This window comes from Pollachius pollachius (assembly GCF_949987615.1).
Source record: "Pollachius pollachius genome assembly, chromosome: 13".
NCBI lineage: Eukaryota > Metazoa > Chordata > Actinopteri > Gadiformes > Gadidae > Pollachius > Pollachius pollachius.
Window position 1 is genome coordinate 876081 of NC_136946.1, and position 19719 is coordinate 895799.

Here is a 19719-nt window from a genome sequence, read left to right on the forward strand (position 1 = left end):
GTTCCAGAGGGCTGAGGAGAACGCACACGCTTTTCTAGACAAGGAGCTGAAGAAGCTCTGGAGGGATCTCTTCTCAGATTACCCACAATGCTCAGAGGGTCAGAGAGTGGAGGAGGAGGTGGATGGTAAGAAGGAGGAGCAGAGGAGGCGCGCCATAGAGGGAGTGGTGGACATCACAAAGCTCTGCCTGATGGAGATGAACCAGGAGGAACTGGCTGAGGCACTGTGGGGCGGTAAGAGGCTCTTATCTTGAAAACAGAGAAGAAATACACATTTTGATGAGCAGTAGGAGATTATTATTTGTTCTGTTCAGACTAAATGACATAATGTGAGACTTATACATTTCATACTTCCATGTGGAGACAATCTTTCCTCTTTGGGGTTAAATGGTTTGATCCAATATGTAGGGTTGTTGTGGGGTATCAGGTTAAATGGTTTGATCCGGATATGTAGGGTAATGGTGGGGGTCTCAGGTTAAAGAATGTTAAACATCATCATTACCAGCACCAAATCCCCCGACCACATCACCCCCATTCTCGTCCAACTACACTGGCTCAGTGTCCAACACCGGATTGACCTTAAAACCCTTCTGCTCACCGACAAAGCCCTCCACAACGTGGCCCCCACTTATCTCCCCGACCTCCTCCAGGAGGACAGGCCCTGCCGCTCCCTTCGTCATCCTCAGCTGGTCTTCACCGTCCCGACCTCCCGCCTCAGCACCGTGGGTGCTAGGGCTCTCAGCACCGTGGGTGCTAGGCCTCTCAGCACCGTGGGTGCTAGGGCTCTGAGCTGAACTAAAAGAGACCCCTGACAACATTGAAATCCCTCCTCAAACACATGTTGTCCCACTGGCCTGCTCGCTGTAATGACCCCCTACCGTGGGTTCGCCTCGTATCCCCGTTGTGCTGCTGTTCTTACCCCCTCCTACCTGGGTCTCCTCACTGCTGTTCTTACCCCCTCCTACCTGGGTTTCCTCACTGTTCTTACCCCCTCCTACCTGGGTCTCCTCACTGTTCTTACCCCCTCCTACCTGGGTCTCCTCACTGCTGTTCTTACCCCCTCCTACCTGGGTCTCTTCACTGTTCTTACCCCCTCCTACCTGGGTCTCCTCACTGTTCTTACCCCCTCCTATCTGGGTCTCCTCACTGTTCTTACCCCCTCCTACCTGGGTCTCCTCACTGTTCTTACCCCCTCCTATCTGGGTCTCCTCACTGTTCTTACCCCCTCCTACCTGGGTCTCCTCACTGTTCTTACCCCCTCCTACCAGGGTCTCCTCACTGTTCTTACCCCCTCCTACCTGGGTCTCCTCACTGTTCTTACCCCCTCCTACCTGGGTCTCCTCACTGTTCTTACCCCCTCCTACCTGGGTCTCCTCACTGTTCTTACCCCCTCCTACCTGGGTCTCCTCACTGTTCTTACCCCCTCCTACCTGGGTCTCCTCACTGTTCTTACCCCCTCCTACCTGGGTCTCCTCACTGTTCTTACCCCCTCCTACCTGGGTCTCCTCACTGTTCTTACCCCCTCCTACCTGGGTCTCCTCACTGTTCTTACCCCCTCCTACCTGGGTCTCCTCACTGTTCTTACCCCCTCCTACCTGGGTCTCCTCACTGTTCTTACCCCCTCCTACCTGGGTCTCTTCACTGTTCTTACCCCCTCCTACCTGGGTCTCCTCACTGTTCTTACCCCCTCCTATCTGGGTCTCCTCACTGTTCTTACCCCCTCCTACCTGGGTCTCCTCACTGTTCTTACCCCCTCCTACCTGGGTTTCCTCACTGTTCTTACCCCCTCCTACCTGGGTCTCCTCACTGTTCTTACCCCCTCCTACCTGGGTCTCCTCACTGTTCTTACCCCCTCCTACCTGGGTCTCCTCACTGTTCTTACCCCCTCCTACCTGGGTCTCCTCACTGTTCTTACCCCCTCCTACCTGGGTCTCCTCACTGTTCTTACCCCCTCCTACCTGGGTCTCCTCACTGTTCTTACCCCCTCCTACCTGGGTCTCCTCACTGTTCTTACCCCCTCCTATCTGGGTCTCCTCACTGTTCTTACCCCCTCCTACCTGGGTCTCCTCACTGTTCTTACCCCCTCCTACCTGGGTCTCCTCACTGTTCTTACCCCCTCCTACCTGGGTCTCCTCACTGTTCTTACCCCCTCCTACCTGGGTCTCCTCACTGTTCTTACCCCCTCCTACCTGGGTCTCCTCACTGTTCTTACCCCCTCCTACCTGGGTCTCCTCACTGTTCTTACCCCCTCCTACCTGGGTCTCCTCACTGTTCTTACCCCCTCCTACCTGGGTCTCCTCACTGTTCTTACCCCCTCCTACCTGGGTCTCCTCACTGTTCTTACCCCCTCCTACCTGGGTCTCCTCACTGTTCTTACCCCCTCCTACCTGAGTCTCCTCACTGCTGTTCTTACCCCCTCCTACCTGGGTCTCCTCACTGTTCTTACCCCCTCCTACCTGGGTCTCCTCACTGTTCTTACCCCCTCCTACCTGGGTCTCCTCACTGTTCTTACCCCCTCCTACCTGGGTCTCCTCACTGTTCTTACCCCCTCCTACCTGGGTCTCCTCACTGTTCTTACCCCCTCCTACCTGGGTCTCCTCACTGTTCTTACCCCCTCCTACCTGGGTCTTATGTCTTGTTTTGATCATGCTGTTGGCGATGCAGCTCTCCTCTTGCTGTTTTTGACCCTAGATTGTTTTATGAGTTGTAAGGCGACCTTGGGTGTCATGAAAGGTGCCTTGAAATGAAATGTTATTCAATGTAATTATTATTATTATTATTATTATTAATAATATTAAACGTAAGCTGCAGATCAACAGCAGAATAACTCTGTGGAAGAGATGTATCACTATCTTGTTATATTAGCATTTCATTTTACACCATTTTACTATCATTATTATTATCATTAGTCCAATCATATTGCTGTGGAAAAACCGAAAAGTCCTTAACAATTTGAATCTGCAACATGCAGTCTTTGTCACAACCAGCTTTTCTGACCAAGTTATGAAGCCACTAAATATCATGAAATTGAAATATTCAACAGGAAATATTGACATGTTCCCACTGATACCACCATCCACTAACTGATGTTTACTGTTTTTTTCTCATTTAGGACTTGCTGCTGTCGAGTGCCAACATAAAATCAAGTCTCATTTGATGAAGAAGTTCTGTTGTGTGTCTGAGGGAATCGCTCAAGCAGGTGATTCAACACCTCTGAATGACTTCTACACAGAGATCTTCATCACAGAGAGAGGCAGTGGAGAGGTCAACAAGGAACATGAGGTCAGACTGATTGAAACCGCTTCCAGGAAACCAGCCAAGGAAGAAACACCAATCAAATGTGAAGACATGTTTAAACCCTTACCTGGAAAAGATAAACCAATCAGGACAATAATGACAACTGGAGTGGCCGGTGTTGGTAAAACCATCTTAACACACAAGTTCATTCTGGACTGGGCTGAAGGCAAAACCAACCAGGACATACACTTCACATTTCTCCTCACTTTCAGAGAGCTGAATTTACTGAAAGGGAAAGAGTTTAGCTTGGTGGAACTTCTTCATCACTTCTCCATTGAGACCAAAGAAGCAGGAATCTGCAGATTCGACCGGTTCCAAGTTGTCTTCATCTTGGATGGTCTAGATGAGTGTCGACATCCTCTGAACTTCCAGAACAACAAGATATGGAATGATGTCACAAAGTCCACCTCGGTGGACGTGCTGCTGACAAACCTCATCAGGGGCGACCTGCTTCCCTCCGCTCGCATTTGGATAACCACACGCCCTGCGGCAGCCAATCAGATCCCTGCTGAGTGTGTTGACATGGTGACAGAGGTCAGAGGGTTCACCGACCAACAGAAGGAGGAGTACTTCAGGAGGAAATTCAAAGATGAGACACTGGCCAGCGCAATCATCTCCCACGTCAAGAAATCACGAAGCCTCCACATCATGTGTCACATCCCAGTCTTCTGTTGGGTCACTGCTTCAGTTCTGGAGGACATCTTCAAAAACTCCCAGATCGAAGAGACGCCCAAGACCGTGACTCAGATGTACAGCCACTTCCTGAGGGTTCAGTCCATACAGGGGGACAGGAAGTATCGTTATTTATCTGAAACAGATCCACACTGGACTTCACAGAGCAGGGGGATCATTTTTTCTCTGGGAAAACTGGCTTTTAACCAGCTGGAGAAAGGGAACCTGATCTTCTACGAGGCAGACCTGGTAGAGTGTAAAGAATACTTTGAAGAAGCCTCAGTATACTCAGGAATGATCACCCAGATCTTTAAAAAGGAGTGTGGGCTGTACCAGGACAAGGTGTTCTGCTTTGTCCATCTGAGCATCCAGGAGTTTCTGGCTGCCCTTTATGTCTTTTGGTCCTTCATCCATAATGGTGTCAATCTGCTCTCAGAAGAACCACCAACCTCCAGGAAAGATGAACTCCTCCTCTACCAGAGTGCTGTGGACAAGGCCTTACAGAGTGAGAATGGACACCTGGACTTGTTCCTCCGCTTCCTCCTGGGCCTCTCTCTGGAGACCAATCAGAATGTCCTACGAAGTCTGCTGGGACAGAAAAAAAGATCAGTGACCACTCAGATTAAAACAGGTCTGCTGCGACTGACAGGAAGTAGCTCACAGACCAATAAGGAAACAGTGTCTTACATCAAGGAGAAGATAAAAGGAGATCTATCTCCAGAGAGAAGCATCAATCTGTTCCACTGTCTGAATGAGCTGAACGACTGTTCTCTAGTGAAGGAGATCCAACAGTACCTGACATCAGGAAGTCTCTCCGGAAAATCTCTCTCCCCTGCTCAGTGGTCAGCTCTGGTCTTCATCCTACTGACATCAGAAGAGGAGCTGGAAGGGTTTGACCTGAAAAAATACTCTGCTTCAGAAGATGGTCTTCTCAGGCTGCTGCCAGTGGTCAAAGCCTCCAAAACATCTCTGTAGGTTCACTAATAACATGTATTACAATACACACTGCACAATATGAATACAACTGGAATATAAGGTTAAAATATTATGAAAAAGATCTCTGTAGGTTCATATCAACATGTATTACTATTCTACTCATAACAGAATGAACATACTAGTAATAATAATATACAAAACATCTCTGTAGGTGTCCTTTTAACGTGTAATGTATTACAGTACACATAAGAGAATATTCAGAACAATAAAATATAGAGGGAGTTTTCATCAAATTATTTAGTGTTTTTTGGTAAACTAATAACATTCCTTCATTATTGAATAACTTAAAGATGTATGTTATTTTGATCACAGTTCCTAACCTGTTCTCTTTATTTTGCGTGAAGGCTGAAGGGCTGTGATCTGTCAGAGAGATGCTGTGAAGCTCTGGCCTCAGTTCTCAGCTCCAACTCCTCTAGTCTGAGAGAGCTGGACCTGAGTACCAATGATCTGAAGGATTCAGGAGTGAAGCTGCTCTCTGCTGGACTGGAGAGTCCACACTGTACACTGGAAACTCTCAGGTCAGTTTTACCCAATGGTCAAACAGTTAGACCACAAGGTTCAATATCAGAAGACATTTAACAGATTTACATCCATAAAAGTGCGCACATAAAGGGAAGCAGCACGCAACTGACACCCCCAAGCCCCCACAAAAGGTACGGCCACACTGAACGCGTGACGCGCGTTAGAGGCGTAGAAAATCTGCATCTTGCAAAGGGAACCAACCGAAAATACCGCTGGAACCGGCCGTCATCCAGGCGGAGTTCCTGGAGGAGGTGGTGAAACTCACCCAGCTGTGAGCGCCTACGGAGGATGTCATGCACCCAAACACAATGGCGTTTGGGTTTCCTACTCTCTTCGAACTCCCACAACAAATACAGCGCAGCGATGGTGGTGATCTCAGCCATGTTTGTGGAGCAAAAGAAAAGTGGCGGGGGACAATCAGTTTTGGGCGGGCTCATCTAGCTTCTTAAGCGTGTTAGGCGTGTTGAACCATTTTGTGAAACACAATGATGAAGCAGCAGGTTAGGCCTAATCCTACGCACGTAACGCGTTCAGTGTGGCCGTACCTTTAGTTCTCGTGCTAGCAAAGTGTTTTCCTGAACGGTGTGATTTTTATTCTAACGCAATATACATAATATTGGAATAAAACTTCTAATTATATACAAAACATTGCTTTAGATTAACTGATAACATCACAATACATAATATACATAATACTGCACAAAAAGCAATATCAATAAACAAAATGACATTTCAAACGCTGCAAAACAAGTATCTTATTGTTTTACATTTTACACCCAATTTGAATAACCACAATTTCTTCATTATGTAATAAGTTGAAGATTTAAGTTATTTTAATCACAGTTCCTAACCTGTTCTCTTTATTTTGCGTGAAGGCTGAAGGGCTGTGATCTGTCAGAGAGATGCTGTGAAGCTCTGGCCTCAGTTCTCAGCTCCAACTCCTCTAGTCTGAGAGAGCTGGACCTGAGTACCAATGATCTGAAGGATTCAGGAGTGAAGCTGCTCTCTGCTGGACTGGGGAGTCCACACTGTACACTGGAAACTCTCTGGTCAGTTTTACCCAATGGTCAAACAGTAACACCACAAGGTTTAATACCAGAAGACATTTAACAGATTTACATCCATAAAAGTGCGCACGTATAGTGAAGCAGCACGCAACTGACACCCCCAAGTGCACAAATAATGTCTTAGTTCTCGTGCTCGCAAATTGTTTTCTTGGTCGCTATGATGTTTATTCTCCTCACAACACAATATACATAATATTGGAATAAAACTTCTAATTACATACAAAATATCGCTTTAGATTAACTGATAACATGTATTAGAATACAATGCATAATATACATAATATTGCAACTAAAAGTAATAATATACAAAAAGACTTTTCAAACACTGCAAAACAACTATCTTATTGTTATGCATTTTACACCTACTTTGAATAACCACAATTTCTTCATTATGTAATAAGTTGGAGATGTAAGTTATTTTTATCACAGTTCCTAACCTGTCCTCTTTATTTTCTGTAAAGGCTGAAGGGCTGTGATCTGTCAGAGAGATGCTGTGAAGCTCTGGCCTCAGTTCTCAGCACCAACTCCTCTAGTCTGAGAGAGCTGGACCTGAGTACCAATGATCTGCAGGATTCAGGAATGAAGCTGCTCTCTGCTGGACTGGGGAGTCCACACTGTACACTGGAAACTCTCAGGTCAGTTTTACCCAATGGTCAAACAGTTACACCACAAGGTTCAATATCAGAAGACATTTAACAGATTTACTTCCATTAAAGTACGGCCACACTGAACGCGTTACGCACGTTAGAGGCGTAGAAACTCCGCATTTTTGCATAGGGAACCATTGGTTTAGGCGCGTAGATGCATAACACGCGCTAAAGCAGCGTGTTAGACGCGTTTTACGCACCTAAATAACGCACCCAACACACCTACGCGCCCAACGCACCTACGTGCGGAGTTCAATAGTTTGAACTGTTTCGCTCCTACGCGTGACACTTAGCCGCGATAGCCAATCAGCGTTGAGCTTGACCCGACGTCACTGGCAGAGAGACGGAGGACAGGCGCTCCGCAGCTGATATGGAGCGCCTGTAGTTGGTGTCCTGACGGGAGATCTTGGCACCGACCCGGGCTAGCAGGTCATCGAACATGGCCCCAGGCAACCGAAAATACCGCTGGAACCAGCCGTCATCCAGGCGGAGTTCTTGGAGGAGGTGGTGAAACTCACCCAGCTGTGAGCGCCTACGGAGGATGTCATGCACCCAAACACGACGGCGTTTGGGTTTCCTACTCTCCTCGAACTCCCACAACAAATACATTGCAGCGATGGTGGTGATCTCAGCCATGTTTGTGGAGCAAAAGAAAAGTAGCGGGGGACAATCAGTTTTGGGCGGGCTCATCTAGCTTCTTAAGCGTGTTAGGTCCGTTGAACCATTTTTGTGAAACACAGTGATGAAGCGGCAGTTTAGGCCTAATCCTACGCACGTAACGCGTTCAGTGTGGCCGTACCTTTAGTTCTCGTGCTCGCAAAGTGTTTTCCTGAACGCTGTGATGTTTATTCTAGCGCAATATACATAATATTGGAATAAAACTTCTAATTATATACAAAACATTGCTTTAGATTAACTGATAACATCACAATACATAATATACATAATACTGCAAGAAAAAGTAATATCAATAAACAAAATGACATTTCAAACGCTGCAAAACAACTATCTTATTGTTTTACATTTTACACCCAATTTGAATAACCACAATTTCTTCATTATGTAATAAGTTGAAGATGTAAGTTATTTTAATCACAGTTCCTAACCTGTCCTCTTTATTTTGTGTGAAGGCTGAAGGGCTGTGATCTGTCAGAGAGATGCTGTGAAGCTCTGGCCTCAGTTCTCAGCTCCAACTCCTCTAGTCTGAGAGAGCTGGACCTGAGTACCAATGATCTGCAGGATTCAGGAGTGAAGCTGCTCTCTGCTGGACTGGGGAGTCCACACTGTACACTGGAAACTCTCAGGTCAGTTTTCAGCCTCTTCAAGCTGTGTCTTGGGGTTGTTTAATATGTAAGTCTGGCCCGCTGATGTGAGGGTTAGGGGTTGACCTGTTAACTACTAGTATGTTATGTATGTTATATGTTATGTAACTTTGGTCAGCAGATGTGAGGGTTAGGGGTTGACCTGTTAACTACTAGTATGTTATGTTTGTTATATGTTATGTAACTCTGGTCAGCTAATGTGAGCTGAGGAGCTGTCATTATTGTAGACATGGGGATGAGGCTTTAGCCGTGCTGTGATCTGAATACAATGTACACCTCACCATAGAACACCACTGGCCGTGGTAAAGTGAATCATATTGAACATTAAAGATAGACTTTATTAACTTCACATTAGTTTGGTGTAGTGCCGCTCATGTCCGATGCATTTCTGTTGCTCTTTTGCCTGCTGACAAAAATCTCCCTGGTTCTACACAATGTTAGAACCTGTGAAGAAACGGTCTCAGCGTACCAAACACAGCAGACTTCTCCTGACTCTAACCGAACAATATCTCATTGAGTTGTAGCTATTGAGAAAGGAACTTTTGGTTATGATCCTGTTTCACATTCAAGTGAAGGAAGTTCTGATGTCTGTGATGATGTCATCTCCCCACTTCCTCTTCCTGTTCTCTTTGTCCTCCAAATGGAATGAATACACTTTATAAATGTGGTTACTTTAGTATGAACTGCTCTCAACCAGAATAAATATAATAAAGTTTGTGTGTGTGTGTGTGTGTGTGTGTGTGTGTGTGTGTGTGCGTGTGTGTGTGTAGCTTGTCTGGCTGCCTGGTCACACAGGAAGGCTGTGCTTCTCTGGCCTCAGCTCTGAGCTCCAACCCCTCCCATCTGAGAGAGCTGGACCTGAGCTACAATCACCCAGGAGACTCTGGAGCTGCACTGCTCTCTGCTGGACTGGAGGATCCACGCTGGAGACTGGACACTCTCAGGTATGGAGAGGACAGCTCACCACTCAGGGACAAAGTCTCCTACGAGGATTCAAGCCGCTGCTAGATGAAGTGGTTTGAAGAGGCAGCTGTCACTCATGTTGTGTAGAACGTGATGAGACGGCAGATGATGAAGGTGAATGTTTCAACATGCTGCTCTCACTTTGTTTCCCCCCCAGTGTGGAGCACGGTGGAGTGTGGAGGCTGAAACCAGCTCTAAAGAAGTGTAAGTGTCTCTTTAGTTTATGTATATATATTTATGTATACATTTATACATATATACCTACCTACCTACCTACCTACCTACCTACCTACCTACCTACCTACCTACATACATACTGATGTGTTCTTTTTGGAAATGGTTTGCAGAGTAAGGATCGCTTGTATCTCATTTTATTTGGTAAAGGTTTGGACTAGTCTCTATGAAGCAAAAGGAGGGGAATTGTATAGGCACGCGTGAAGATGCACTTAGTAGGGCATCTGAAGGATGCATTACCTGGAGCGTTCTGCCCCCTGGGCTATGTGTTGGGACTTTAATACTGGGCAGGCGTGGACTCAGTTATGTGCTCTGATTGGCTAAGCATGGTGCTGAACTCCCGCCTCCTGGATACCCGTATGTGTTCTCTATGCTGATCTCTTGCGGCTATGTGCGGGAGTTACTCTTGTTTTTGTGGCCTTGAGCGTCTGGGTCTCTCCAACATCTTGACCGTATCTCTAGAATTGACACATGATGAATGGCTTCCTGTATGAGCTGGACGCCTCCCTAGGCTCAGGATCCCTCCCTAAGATGAGAGAGAAGCCTCTTTAATTTGCAAGGACATATGTGGCCTGCTAGAATTATGACACAATACATAGGATACATAAATGCATAGCATACATACAAGTTTTGACAGTTAATTTCCAGCCTGTCTGTATGTATGATGATAAAGATACGAATCCTAGCCAAGTGCCCCCAGTGATGTGTATATGTATGTGTAGGTGAGCAGGTGTATGTCTGAGTACATGTCTATTATAAATGAACCAGTTCTATGGTTCATCAGTCCATCTCCAGCCTGTATGTGAGCTCAGCTCCTTCAGTCTGTTCTTTACACAGGTGTCCCTTTGGAGGTTGAGTGCCATGTATGTGTATTGGGAAATTCAAAAGTGGAATATCTTGGAAGATATTACAAATATCGTTTACATATTTCATGGGTGTAATACGCTCATTATACCGAACATTTTGATGTATGATATGTTAATGTGAAGTAAATATTGAGGGGGTAAATGCACTTCAAACATTTGTCCTCATTTCAATGTTTTGATTGTGACAGCCACTCACACACACACGGGATTTCCAATCAACAACAAAGTCTGAAAGAGAATAAAAAGAAGAAGAGCGCAGGAGAACAGTACTAGTGATGATGATGATGATGAGGATGAAGAATGGTTCAGCAGCTCATCATGTCTGGTTCTCCCTCAGATGCCTGTGAACTCACCCTGGACCCCAACACGGCCCACAGACTCCTCTCTCTGTCTGAGGACAACAGGAAGGTGACGCTGGTTGGAGAGGACCAGTCGTATCCGGATCACCCAGAGAGATTTGACTCCTGGCTCCAGGTGTTGGGTAGAGAGGCTCTGACTGGCCGCTGTTACTGGGAGGTAGAGTGGGAAGGACATGTGGAGGTAGGAGTGACATACAGAGGAATCACAAGGAGAGGATGGGGTGGTGACAGCATGCTTGGAGGGAACAACAAGTCCTGGAGTCTTTATTGTTATGATGATCGTTACTCTGCCTGGTACAACGGTACAATAACAGACCTCCCTCCCCCCCCCGCTGGCTCCACCAGAGTAGGAGTGTATCTGGACCGGCCTGCTGGCTCTCTGTCCTTCTACAGAGTGTCCCCAGGTGGAGGAGGGTCCTCAGACACACTGACACACATCCACACCTTCTGCTCCTCCTTCACCCAGGGGGACCTCCTCCCTGGGGTCTGGGTAGGGGGTGGGCGGGGGTCCTCAGCGTCTCTGTGTCGGTTGTAGAAAAGAAAAATGTGCGCCCGTACAGACACACACAAACACACATACACACACACACATACACACACACAAACACATACACACACACACACACACACGCACACGCACACACATACATACACACACACACACACACACACACACACACACTCTAGTTAGAGGATGAGAGACTCTCTCTCTCTCTCTCCCTCCCTCTTTTCTTTCTCTCTCACTGTGTGTCTGTGTGTGTGTGTGTCTCTCTCTTTCTCTTTCTCTTTCTCTCTCTCTCTCTCTCTCTCTCTGTCTCTCTCTCTCTCTCCCTCTCTCTCTCTCTCTTCTGGAAAGTATAGCATGATAAACCATGAAAAGACTTTTAAGATCTCCCATGGTTAGATAACCGCGTATATTATTTGAAATATATATAAAATACCTATTGATGGTAAATGTTTGTATATTTTCAGACTTCACCAGTTTTGGTCTCAAGGGCTCTGATATCATTTTTGTCATAGTCCTGATTTAAAGCAGATTTTATATTTTATTAATAATAAGCAAGAGGTCTGTGGGATAATGTTGCACGTTGTAAATTACATAAGACTAAATCTTGATTTTTTAGATTTTTCGTGTTCTGTTGAGAACCAAGCGGCCGCAGAACATGTTCAGTTATTAAAGATGTGTCCACACCTGTTGATGATTTGTAAAGTCTGCTGCTTCTATTGTTTTACTAACCATAGACTGTAACATCTTTGTCGATGTCAGGTGACGAACACGCGGCTTTATATCGTAGACTTATTTTACGCCGCATGAACGTCAGCTTCTCACGCTATAAATCTAGAAAATTAACAATTAACTTCTCCCTCGAAATTGTGTCCATCACGGGTCACTGTCTGAACAGTGTCTCATCCCTCCACCACTAAAGCAACTCTCTGTTTCCTTTGTCAGACTCTTTGAGTAAGTCCTTGTGTTTTTTGTGTACATGTAACAGACTATTTTTCTATAAAGGGAGATTAGCACCCCCTATCGCCTATTGACAATTACTTCAGGTAGGATGTTCCTCCCTCAGCCTCCATTGACTAATTTCCCCGAAAGTCACATAATCCTGATTTACAACCTCATTTAAAGCAGATTTTATATTTTATTAATAATAACCAAGAGGTCTATGGGATAATGTTGCATGTTGTAAATTACTGTAAACCGAATCTTGATTTTTTTGTGTTCTGATGGGAACCAAACGTCCGCTGAACATGTTGTTTTAGTCCTTGCATTTATTCTGTACATGAAAGGGACTATTTTTCTGTTGTATTTGTTAATGAAGCATAATTGCAATAAACAACTCGGTGGATCCGATTGAATGTTCTCGTGTGTTCAGCCGATGATTTCTCGTTTTTTAGTGAATAATGCTTCCATAAGAGCCTTAAGATAAATAATATATTAATTAGGGCTGTCAAATTAACGCAGATTAATCATGCTTCTATAGTGCCCTTTGAGTGCCCGGTGCGTCATTTGCGTTGAAACAAAATGGAGGCAGACGAGAAGACGCTGCTCAGCCCCGTGCACGGAAAGTTCAAGTTTAAACTCCCAGACGGAACTGTAGATAGGAACACCCTTATCTGCTATCTCTGTAGTAAGGAATTTTCCTATCACCGGAGTTCATCAACCCTTAGATATCACCTCAACGCAAAACGTTTGGTAGCAAGCTGGCAGGTACGAGCTGCCACCGCCCCTGAAGCTGGCGCTAGCAGCCAGCCTCGTCAAGCCACACTCGACTGAGATGCATTGAATCCTGAGTGAGATGGAAATGTTATTCATTTGATCTTAATATCCACCGTATGTTAATGAAAGACACTCATCTGCCATAATTTACTTGAATTAAATCATTTTTTGAAATACTTACTTGGAAAAATGTTCCAAGTAACTATGCCATGAATTTAGATTAATTAATCACAGAGCCTGTAATTAATTAGATTATGTTTTTTGATAGCTTGACAGACCTAATATTAATTATAAATTATAAATAAAACCACAAATGTTTTTCCTCCCTGGGTTTTGGTTGGGGGGGTTCTCAGTGTCTCTGTGTCGTTTGTCAAAAGAAACCACAGACAGACGGACGGACACACTCTGTCTCTCTTTCTCTCTCCCCGTCTCCCTCTCACTCCCCCCCCCCCCCCGTCTCCCGTGTGTGGGTGTGTTCGGTGTGTGTGTGTGTGTGTGTGTGTGTTTGTCCGTGTGTGTTCGGCGTGTGTGTGTGTGTGATCGGCGTGTGTGTGTGTGTGTGTGTGTGTGTGTGTTCGGTGTGTGTGTGTGCGTGTGTGTTCGGCTTGTGTGTGTGTGTGTGTGTGTTTGGTGTGTGTGTGTGTGTGTGCATGTGTGTTCAGCGTGTGTGTGTGTGTGTGTCTATTTAAGTTCAACACAGGTGGGGGGGGTCTCACCCTTCTCAGCGGGGGTGTGGAGGACTTCGCCCTGGCCCCGGCCTCCGCCCGGACCCTCAGGGTGAAGGCCCCCAGACAGCTGGGGACGGGTCCCATGTCCCAGCGCCGCTCCCCTGTGTGGTTCCACACCGTCTCGTAATCCTCCAGGCCCCTAGGGGGCGACAGCACAGTACAGGGACTTCAGCTTCGATAGAAAAATGTAATCTATATGTATATTTGGTATATATATATATATTACAATAGCAACATAACTATGTTGCTCAAATGTAATATTACATTGGAGGAACAAAGTGTAGTCTTGTGGTGGACTCTATAGACATAATTCACCATACTGTGTTATTGACATGTTTTCGTTCTGTGTTATAGGGACGCTGTCTCTTTAAGATCAAGTGACTTGTGTGTTGATATGACGATCGGCGCAATGTTTGAATTGAACAGTTTTTTATTTATGACAAAATGAACGACCTGCCGTTGCTTGTCGACGTGTGAAATTGTCTCTTCACTTCTTTTATTGCAATTTCTACAGTCTATAGACAGAACGTCTTACCTGGGAGAGTTTGTGGACGGCGACGCCGTTAAAACAGAAGGAAGGGGGGAGGGGGGATATCAATCTCACAAGACATTACGGGATGCGGGATCGATCTTGCGCTTGTCTTTCAACGCGCCCGTGTGTGCATGCGTGTGTGTGTGGTGTGTGTGTGTATGCGGTGTGTATATATGTGTGCTCCCCCCGACCCACCCCCAACCCGTTAAACCCACTTATCCCCACCCCCAACGTGTCAAAGCCACTTATCCCTCCAAGGTAATACGTCTTCCCTGGAGGCTGCACCTTAAACTTCCCTTAAAGTCCCTTAAATCCCCCTGAATCCGGACGTCTGCCCTGGAAGGTGCACCTTAAAAGTCCCTTAAAGCCCCTGATCCATCGCGGACCCCTCCCTCAGGAGTCGGTAGGTAGACGTGACGACGGAGGGTCCGTCGGAGGGCGGAGTCAGCAGCACTTCCAGCGCTGTGGTCGTCCTTGGCGACGCCCTCCCCCCACCCAGCAGGTGTAGTTCCCGCCCTCGGACCGCTGGACCCGGTGCCCCACCAGGGCGCCGTTGCCTAGCAACTCGTACTTCCCCGGGACGGGGGTCACGACCCGGAGGGTGGGGGAGATCCAGGAGACCCTCGTGTGACCCATGATGCTACTGATGGTAATGAACAGTATGGTTACGGTGGAGAGGACTTCATGGCGTTGGACCTGAAGACCCTGACCTGGGTCGCTCCAGTACGTCAGGCTGTCACCACCAAACTGTAGTACTGTGTTGAAGTACTGTGTTGATTGGCCGAAGAAGGACCTGAGCTATGGGAAGAGCACTCTGCAGAGAACAGGTAGAGTCACATGACCTGCTGGCTATGACAGACTCATGTCTGGTGGATGAACTGATACACTACAGGAACAGACTGTACACCTGTCTCTCTCCCCCCTCCCCCCTCTCTCTCTCTCTCTCTCCAGAGCGTCCGCGGGTGTCTCTGTGAGCCCCTCCTCCCCAGTGGTGTGCCATGCTACAGGCTTCTTCCCTGACAGGGTGGTGGTGTTCTGGAGGAGAGACGGCCAGGAGCTCCAGGAGCAGGTGGACCCCGGGGAGGTCCTCCCCAACCACGACGGGACCTTCCAGGTCAGCGTGGACCTCAACCTCACGGCCGTCCCACAGGAGGACTGGGGAGGTACGAGTGTGTGGTCCAGCTGAAAGGCATCGAGGACATCTCCACCCCCCTGGACCCCGCCCTCATCAGGACGGGGGTAAGACTGGTGTTGGAGGGGATGGAGGTGGGGAACACATGTCTCACCACCTCCACCTGACCTCGTCACATCCAATGCCAGGTCTGCTACGATACTGCTGAAGCTACTGGGTGAACACACAGCTCTCAGGAGTAGCTCACTGCAGTAGAACACGGAGGATTGTGGGTAAATGAGTTCTATGAATAGGGCTAGGCTCAGATCAGTCCCTGAGTGACCCTGAGCTCCAGAACAGATTTTAGAGGAATAGCTACACTGACGTTGTGTTAGTCGTGTGTGTAGCATCACGTGACCGTAGACATGTGTTTCAATGATGGAGGGATGGATGGGGGAGGGTCTCTGTCCAACATTTATTCCTACACACCTGATTTTATTTTCTTGATTTACCTTCAAGACAAGAGTCACATTTACATTTAGGGCATTTAGCAGACGCTTTTATCCAAAGCGACTTACAATAAGTGCATTTGTTACAATAAGTACATTTGTCATAAGAAGTGAAACAATATATCGCTGTCGGTACAGTAAAGACGTTCATAGAGCCAAGTGCAAGTATTACAATCGCTAGGCTAACCCATTCCCCGTGTAAAGCAGCGATAGCAGCTACTGTAGATGCTACACAATTAAGTACCTTGAATAAGTGCAATGTACAAGTGCCAGGACGTACAACATTCAATGGTGGCTGTGCATTGGTTTCTATGCAGAGTCGAGATGAACTCTGAACAGGTGAGTTTTGAGTCTTTTGCGGAAGCTGGTGAGCGACTCTGCGGTCCTGACATCGGTAGGGAGCTCGTTCCACCACTGAGGTCCCAAAACAGAGAAAAGTTGTGACTTTGCTGATCGACCTTTGCTTGCTCTTAGCGATGGCGGTACCAGACGTCCAGCTGAGGTAGTTGAGCGGAGGGATCCAGCTGGGGTGTGTGGCTTTACTAATGCTTGGAGGTAGGCAGGGGCAGTTCCATCGACTGCCTTGTATGCCAGTACCATCATCTTGAATCTGATGCGAGCAATTACAGGGAGCCAGTGGAGGTCTCGGAAGAGGGGGGTTACATGTGAGAACTTTGGTAGGTTGAACACGAGGCGCGCTGCCGCATTCTGGATGCGCTGCAAGGGTTTAATCGCAGAGGCAGGGAGTCCAGCCAGGAGCGAGTTGCAGTAGTCGAGGCGGGAGATGACCAGTGATTGGACTAGAAGCTGAGCTGCTTCCCTTGTGAGGAAGGGCCGGATCCTGCGGATGTTGTAAAGTGCAAATCTGCAGGACCGGGCCACCGCAGTGATGTTTGCGGTGCAGCACAACTGATTGTCCAACACTACACCAAGGTTTTTGGCAGTTGGAGAAGGAGATACAGTGATGTTCTCAACAGTGACCAGTAAGTCCATGTGTGGGCAATCTTTCCCTGGTATTAGGAGGAGCTCAGTCTTGTTGAGGTTAAGCCTCAGGTGATGGGCAGTTGTCCAGGTGCTGACTTCTGCCAGCCATTCAGATATGCGTGTTGCAATCAGGGCTTTGTCAGATGAGGGAAAGGAGAGAAATAGCTGAGTGTCGTCAGCATAGCAGTGATAGGAAAAGCCGTGGGATGTAATTACAGAGCCCAGAGATCTGGTGTAGAGGGAGAACAGAAGAGGCCCCAGTACCGAGCCTTGAGGGACACCTGTATCAATGTGGTGGCATGGTTAGATGTTATAATTCTGTTGACCTCGTCTGAGGTGAGAGGGATGAATTGGGTAAAGACAGAGGTGGGGGTCGGGGGAGGGAGGATGGTGGCAGTGATAAAAGAGGAGCTAATGTCCTTTACTTTCTGGGTAAAGTAGGTAACAAAGTCATCAGCAGTGAGGCAGGAAGGAGGAGGAGGGGAGGGAGGGTTGAGGAGGGAAGAGAACAAGGAAAACAGTTTCCTGGGGTTTGAGGCGGAGGAGTTAATTTTGGTCCGGTAGAAGGCAGATTTGGCTGTTGACACAGTGGAGGTGAAACCTGAGAGAAGAAGGAGATAGTGAGATAGATCATTAGGACAGTCTGATTTCTTCCATTTCCTCTCAGCTGCCCGCAACTCTGCTCTATGGGTCCGCAGAGATTCAGACAGCCAAGGAGGGGGGGTGAAGGGGTAGCGGGTCGGACTTGCACCCGGTCGTCTGGGGTTCAATCCCCACGCAATTAGTAGTTTAGGAAGGATTACTGGAGAAATCAATCACTGCCTACTAGGGTTGTGCCGATGGACGGTGTCATCTTCCGTCGTGATGGCTGACTGACATCAGGATGGAGGGCCACCATCGTGATTGCACGCCCTCTGTCAGACACAAACTAAACCTAGTCTCTTATATAGTTAACCTAAATACTTTGTAGGGAATGCTCTGTCAATTTAATTGAGAATATAACTGATGCATATGCATGCTATTTTATATACGGCAGCCTTTGCCAGAGACGTGACGTAGTCTTCCGTGATCTGAACGCATTTCTCGTGGCGGATTACACAGTGCCATGTCGCCAAGCTATGACTGTGCGGCTGGAGAAAATGTACAGCGAAGCAGCAGCCTCCCTCCGTGAGATCCTGTCCTTAGCGGAGAAAGTCGCCATCACCACGGATTCTTGGAAAGCGTTGATTACGGAGTCGTGTGTGACCGTGACTTTTTTACCGACTTGGTTGTGCAGAGTGTGATCCTGCTTCCTGCAGACCCGCTCAATAAAGAGACGCACACTGCGGGAAACATGAATTTTTGTTTCCAAATATTTGTTTAAAAACGAAAATATCAGTTTTAGTGTGTATGTTCAAGTTAATGGTTTTATATCTTAAACAAATTCCATTGCAAAGAGGAGGCGCGCAGGATTAATATTATAATTAAAAAGATATTGTAAATTGACATGAGATATCGTAAACGTTTCAAATTCAAGACGGGCTGGACCCAAATGCACGGCACAAATGACCACAGACGAGAGCGGAAACGGTTGAACAGTTTATTAGTCCACGGTTGATCAAGGTTGGTGCTGGTGATTGCGTCCGTTAGGGGTAATCCTGAATCCACAGACCGGGTAGTCCGAACCGGGGTTGAATGAGTCGGCTGGCAGCCGAACCGACAGCCACACCCGACGATTCGGTGACGATGGTAACTCCGGCAGTAGAGCAGGGTTGAAGTATGGTTGTGATGGTGATGACTGGTAGAGAGACAGAGGTATTAGGGATGCGCAGACTTGAACACGAGTAAACTAGAACACTAGGAATACAGGTATGAAGAATCAGGAAGCTACTCAACAGGGTAAGTACAACTGACAATCTGGCGACGAAAGGTTGAAAGGCTGGGGTAGATATACTGGTGATCCTGATTGGAGATGACTGTCAGGTGCGGGTGATCAACGTGGCTGGATCGGGGAACTGCGCTGGAATGCGCAGGCCACGCCCCCGCACATGAAACACTGAGACAGCGATAAACAGGGACAGACAAGACTGACAGAGAGCGGTACTAGTGGAAACTAGGATCTGGTGGGAGAGACCGTGACACACAATCCTGCTCTGTGATATATAATTGATCATAATTTCTATTAACTTGTGTGTGGCGCACATGCATTTGGTCATGCATGGTAACTGTTTTTTTCCTCTCTGCTTGCTCATCAGATGCGGCGAATTTCAGAAGTGTCGGGCGGTGGTTTGTTGGCCTGCAGCTTTTCAGTGTTTCAACAGATCTCCGACACTTTCAAATTATGTTAAATCTTAATAAACAAAATGAAATTCATGGGATTTGTTCTGTTAATTAATATATGCATATTATTATTTTATTTAAACATGTTTCTATTTTTTTTCTTTTTTTTTGAGAGGTACCGGATCTGCCCAAATAAGTACCGGAACACAGGGAGGGCAAACTTAAGAGGTGCCGGATCTTGTACTGGCAGGATCCGGCTCAAATTAACCACTGGACTGACCATAGTATTTATCTCAACAGAGGTGGTCTTGGCTGCCTGCCGAGAAACTCACCTGAATAGAATTCATGTGGCTGACAATGTCCCATGCAGCAGTGTCTTTGTCATTGTGACAAAGGCTTCACTATCAGTAACATTAAGATTAACATTAACA

General features: G+C 47.0%; 1 protein-coding gene across 10 annotated transcripts in view; it reads left to right on the top strand.

Moving 5' to 3' along the window:
- The window catches only part of LOC307084948 (uncharacterized protein), a 140591-nt gene that overhangs the window by 49322 nt on the left and 71550 nt on the right, over positions 1-19719 (top strand). For 7 of the 10 annotated variants that reach the window (XM_079749488.1, XM_079749499.1, XM_079749493.1 and 4 more), the window contains exons 8-12: positions 3112-4939; positions 5309-5482; positions 6362-6535; positions 7015-7188; positions 8331-8504. In XM_079749488.1, the coding sequence (XP_079605614.1) occupies positions 3112-4939; positions 5309-5482; positions 6362-6535; positions 7015-7188; positions 8331-8504 (2524 nt within the window). Of the gene's footprint in view, positions 1-7; positions 234-3111; positions 4940-5308; positions 5483-6361; positions 6536-7014; positions 7189-8330; positions 8505-19719 lie in introns of all 10 variants that reach the window. The other 3 variants (XM_079749496.1, XM_079749497.1, XM_079749498.1) reach the window with 2 other exon arrangements.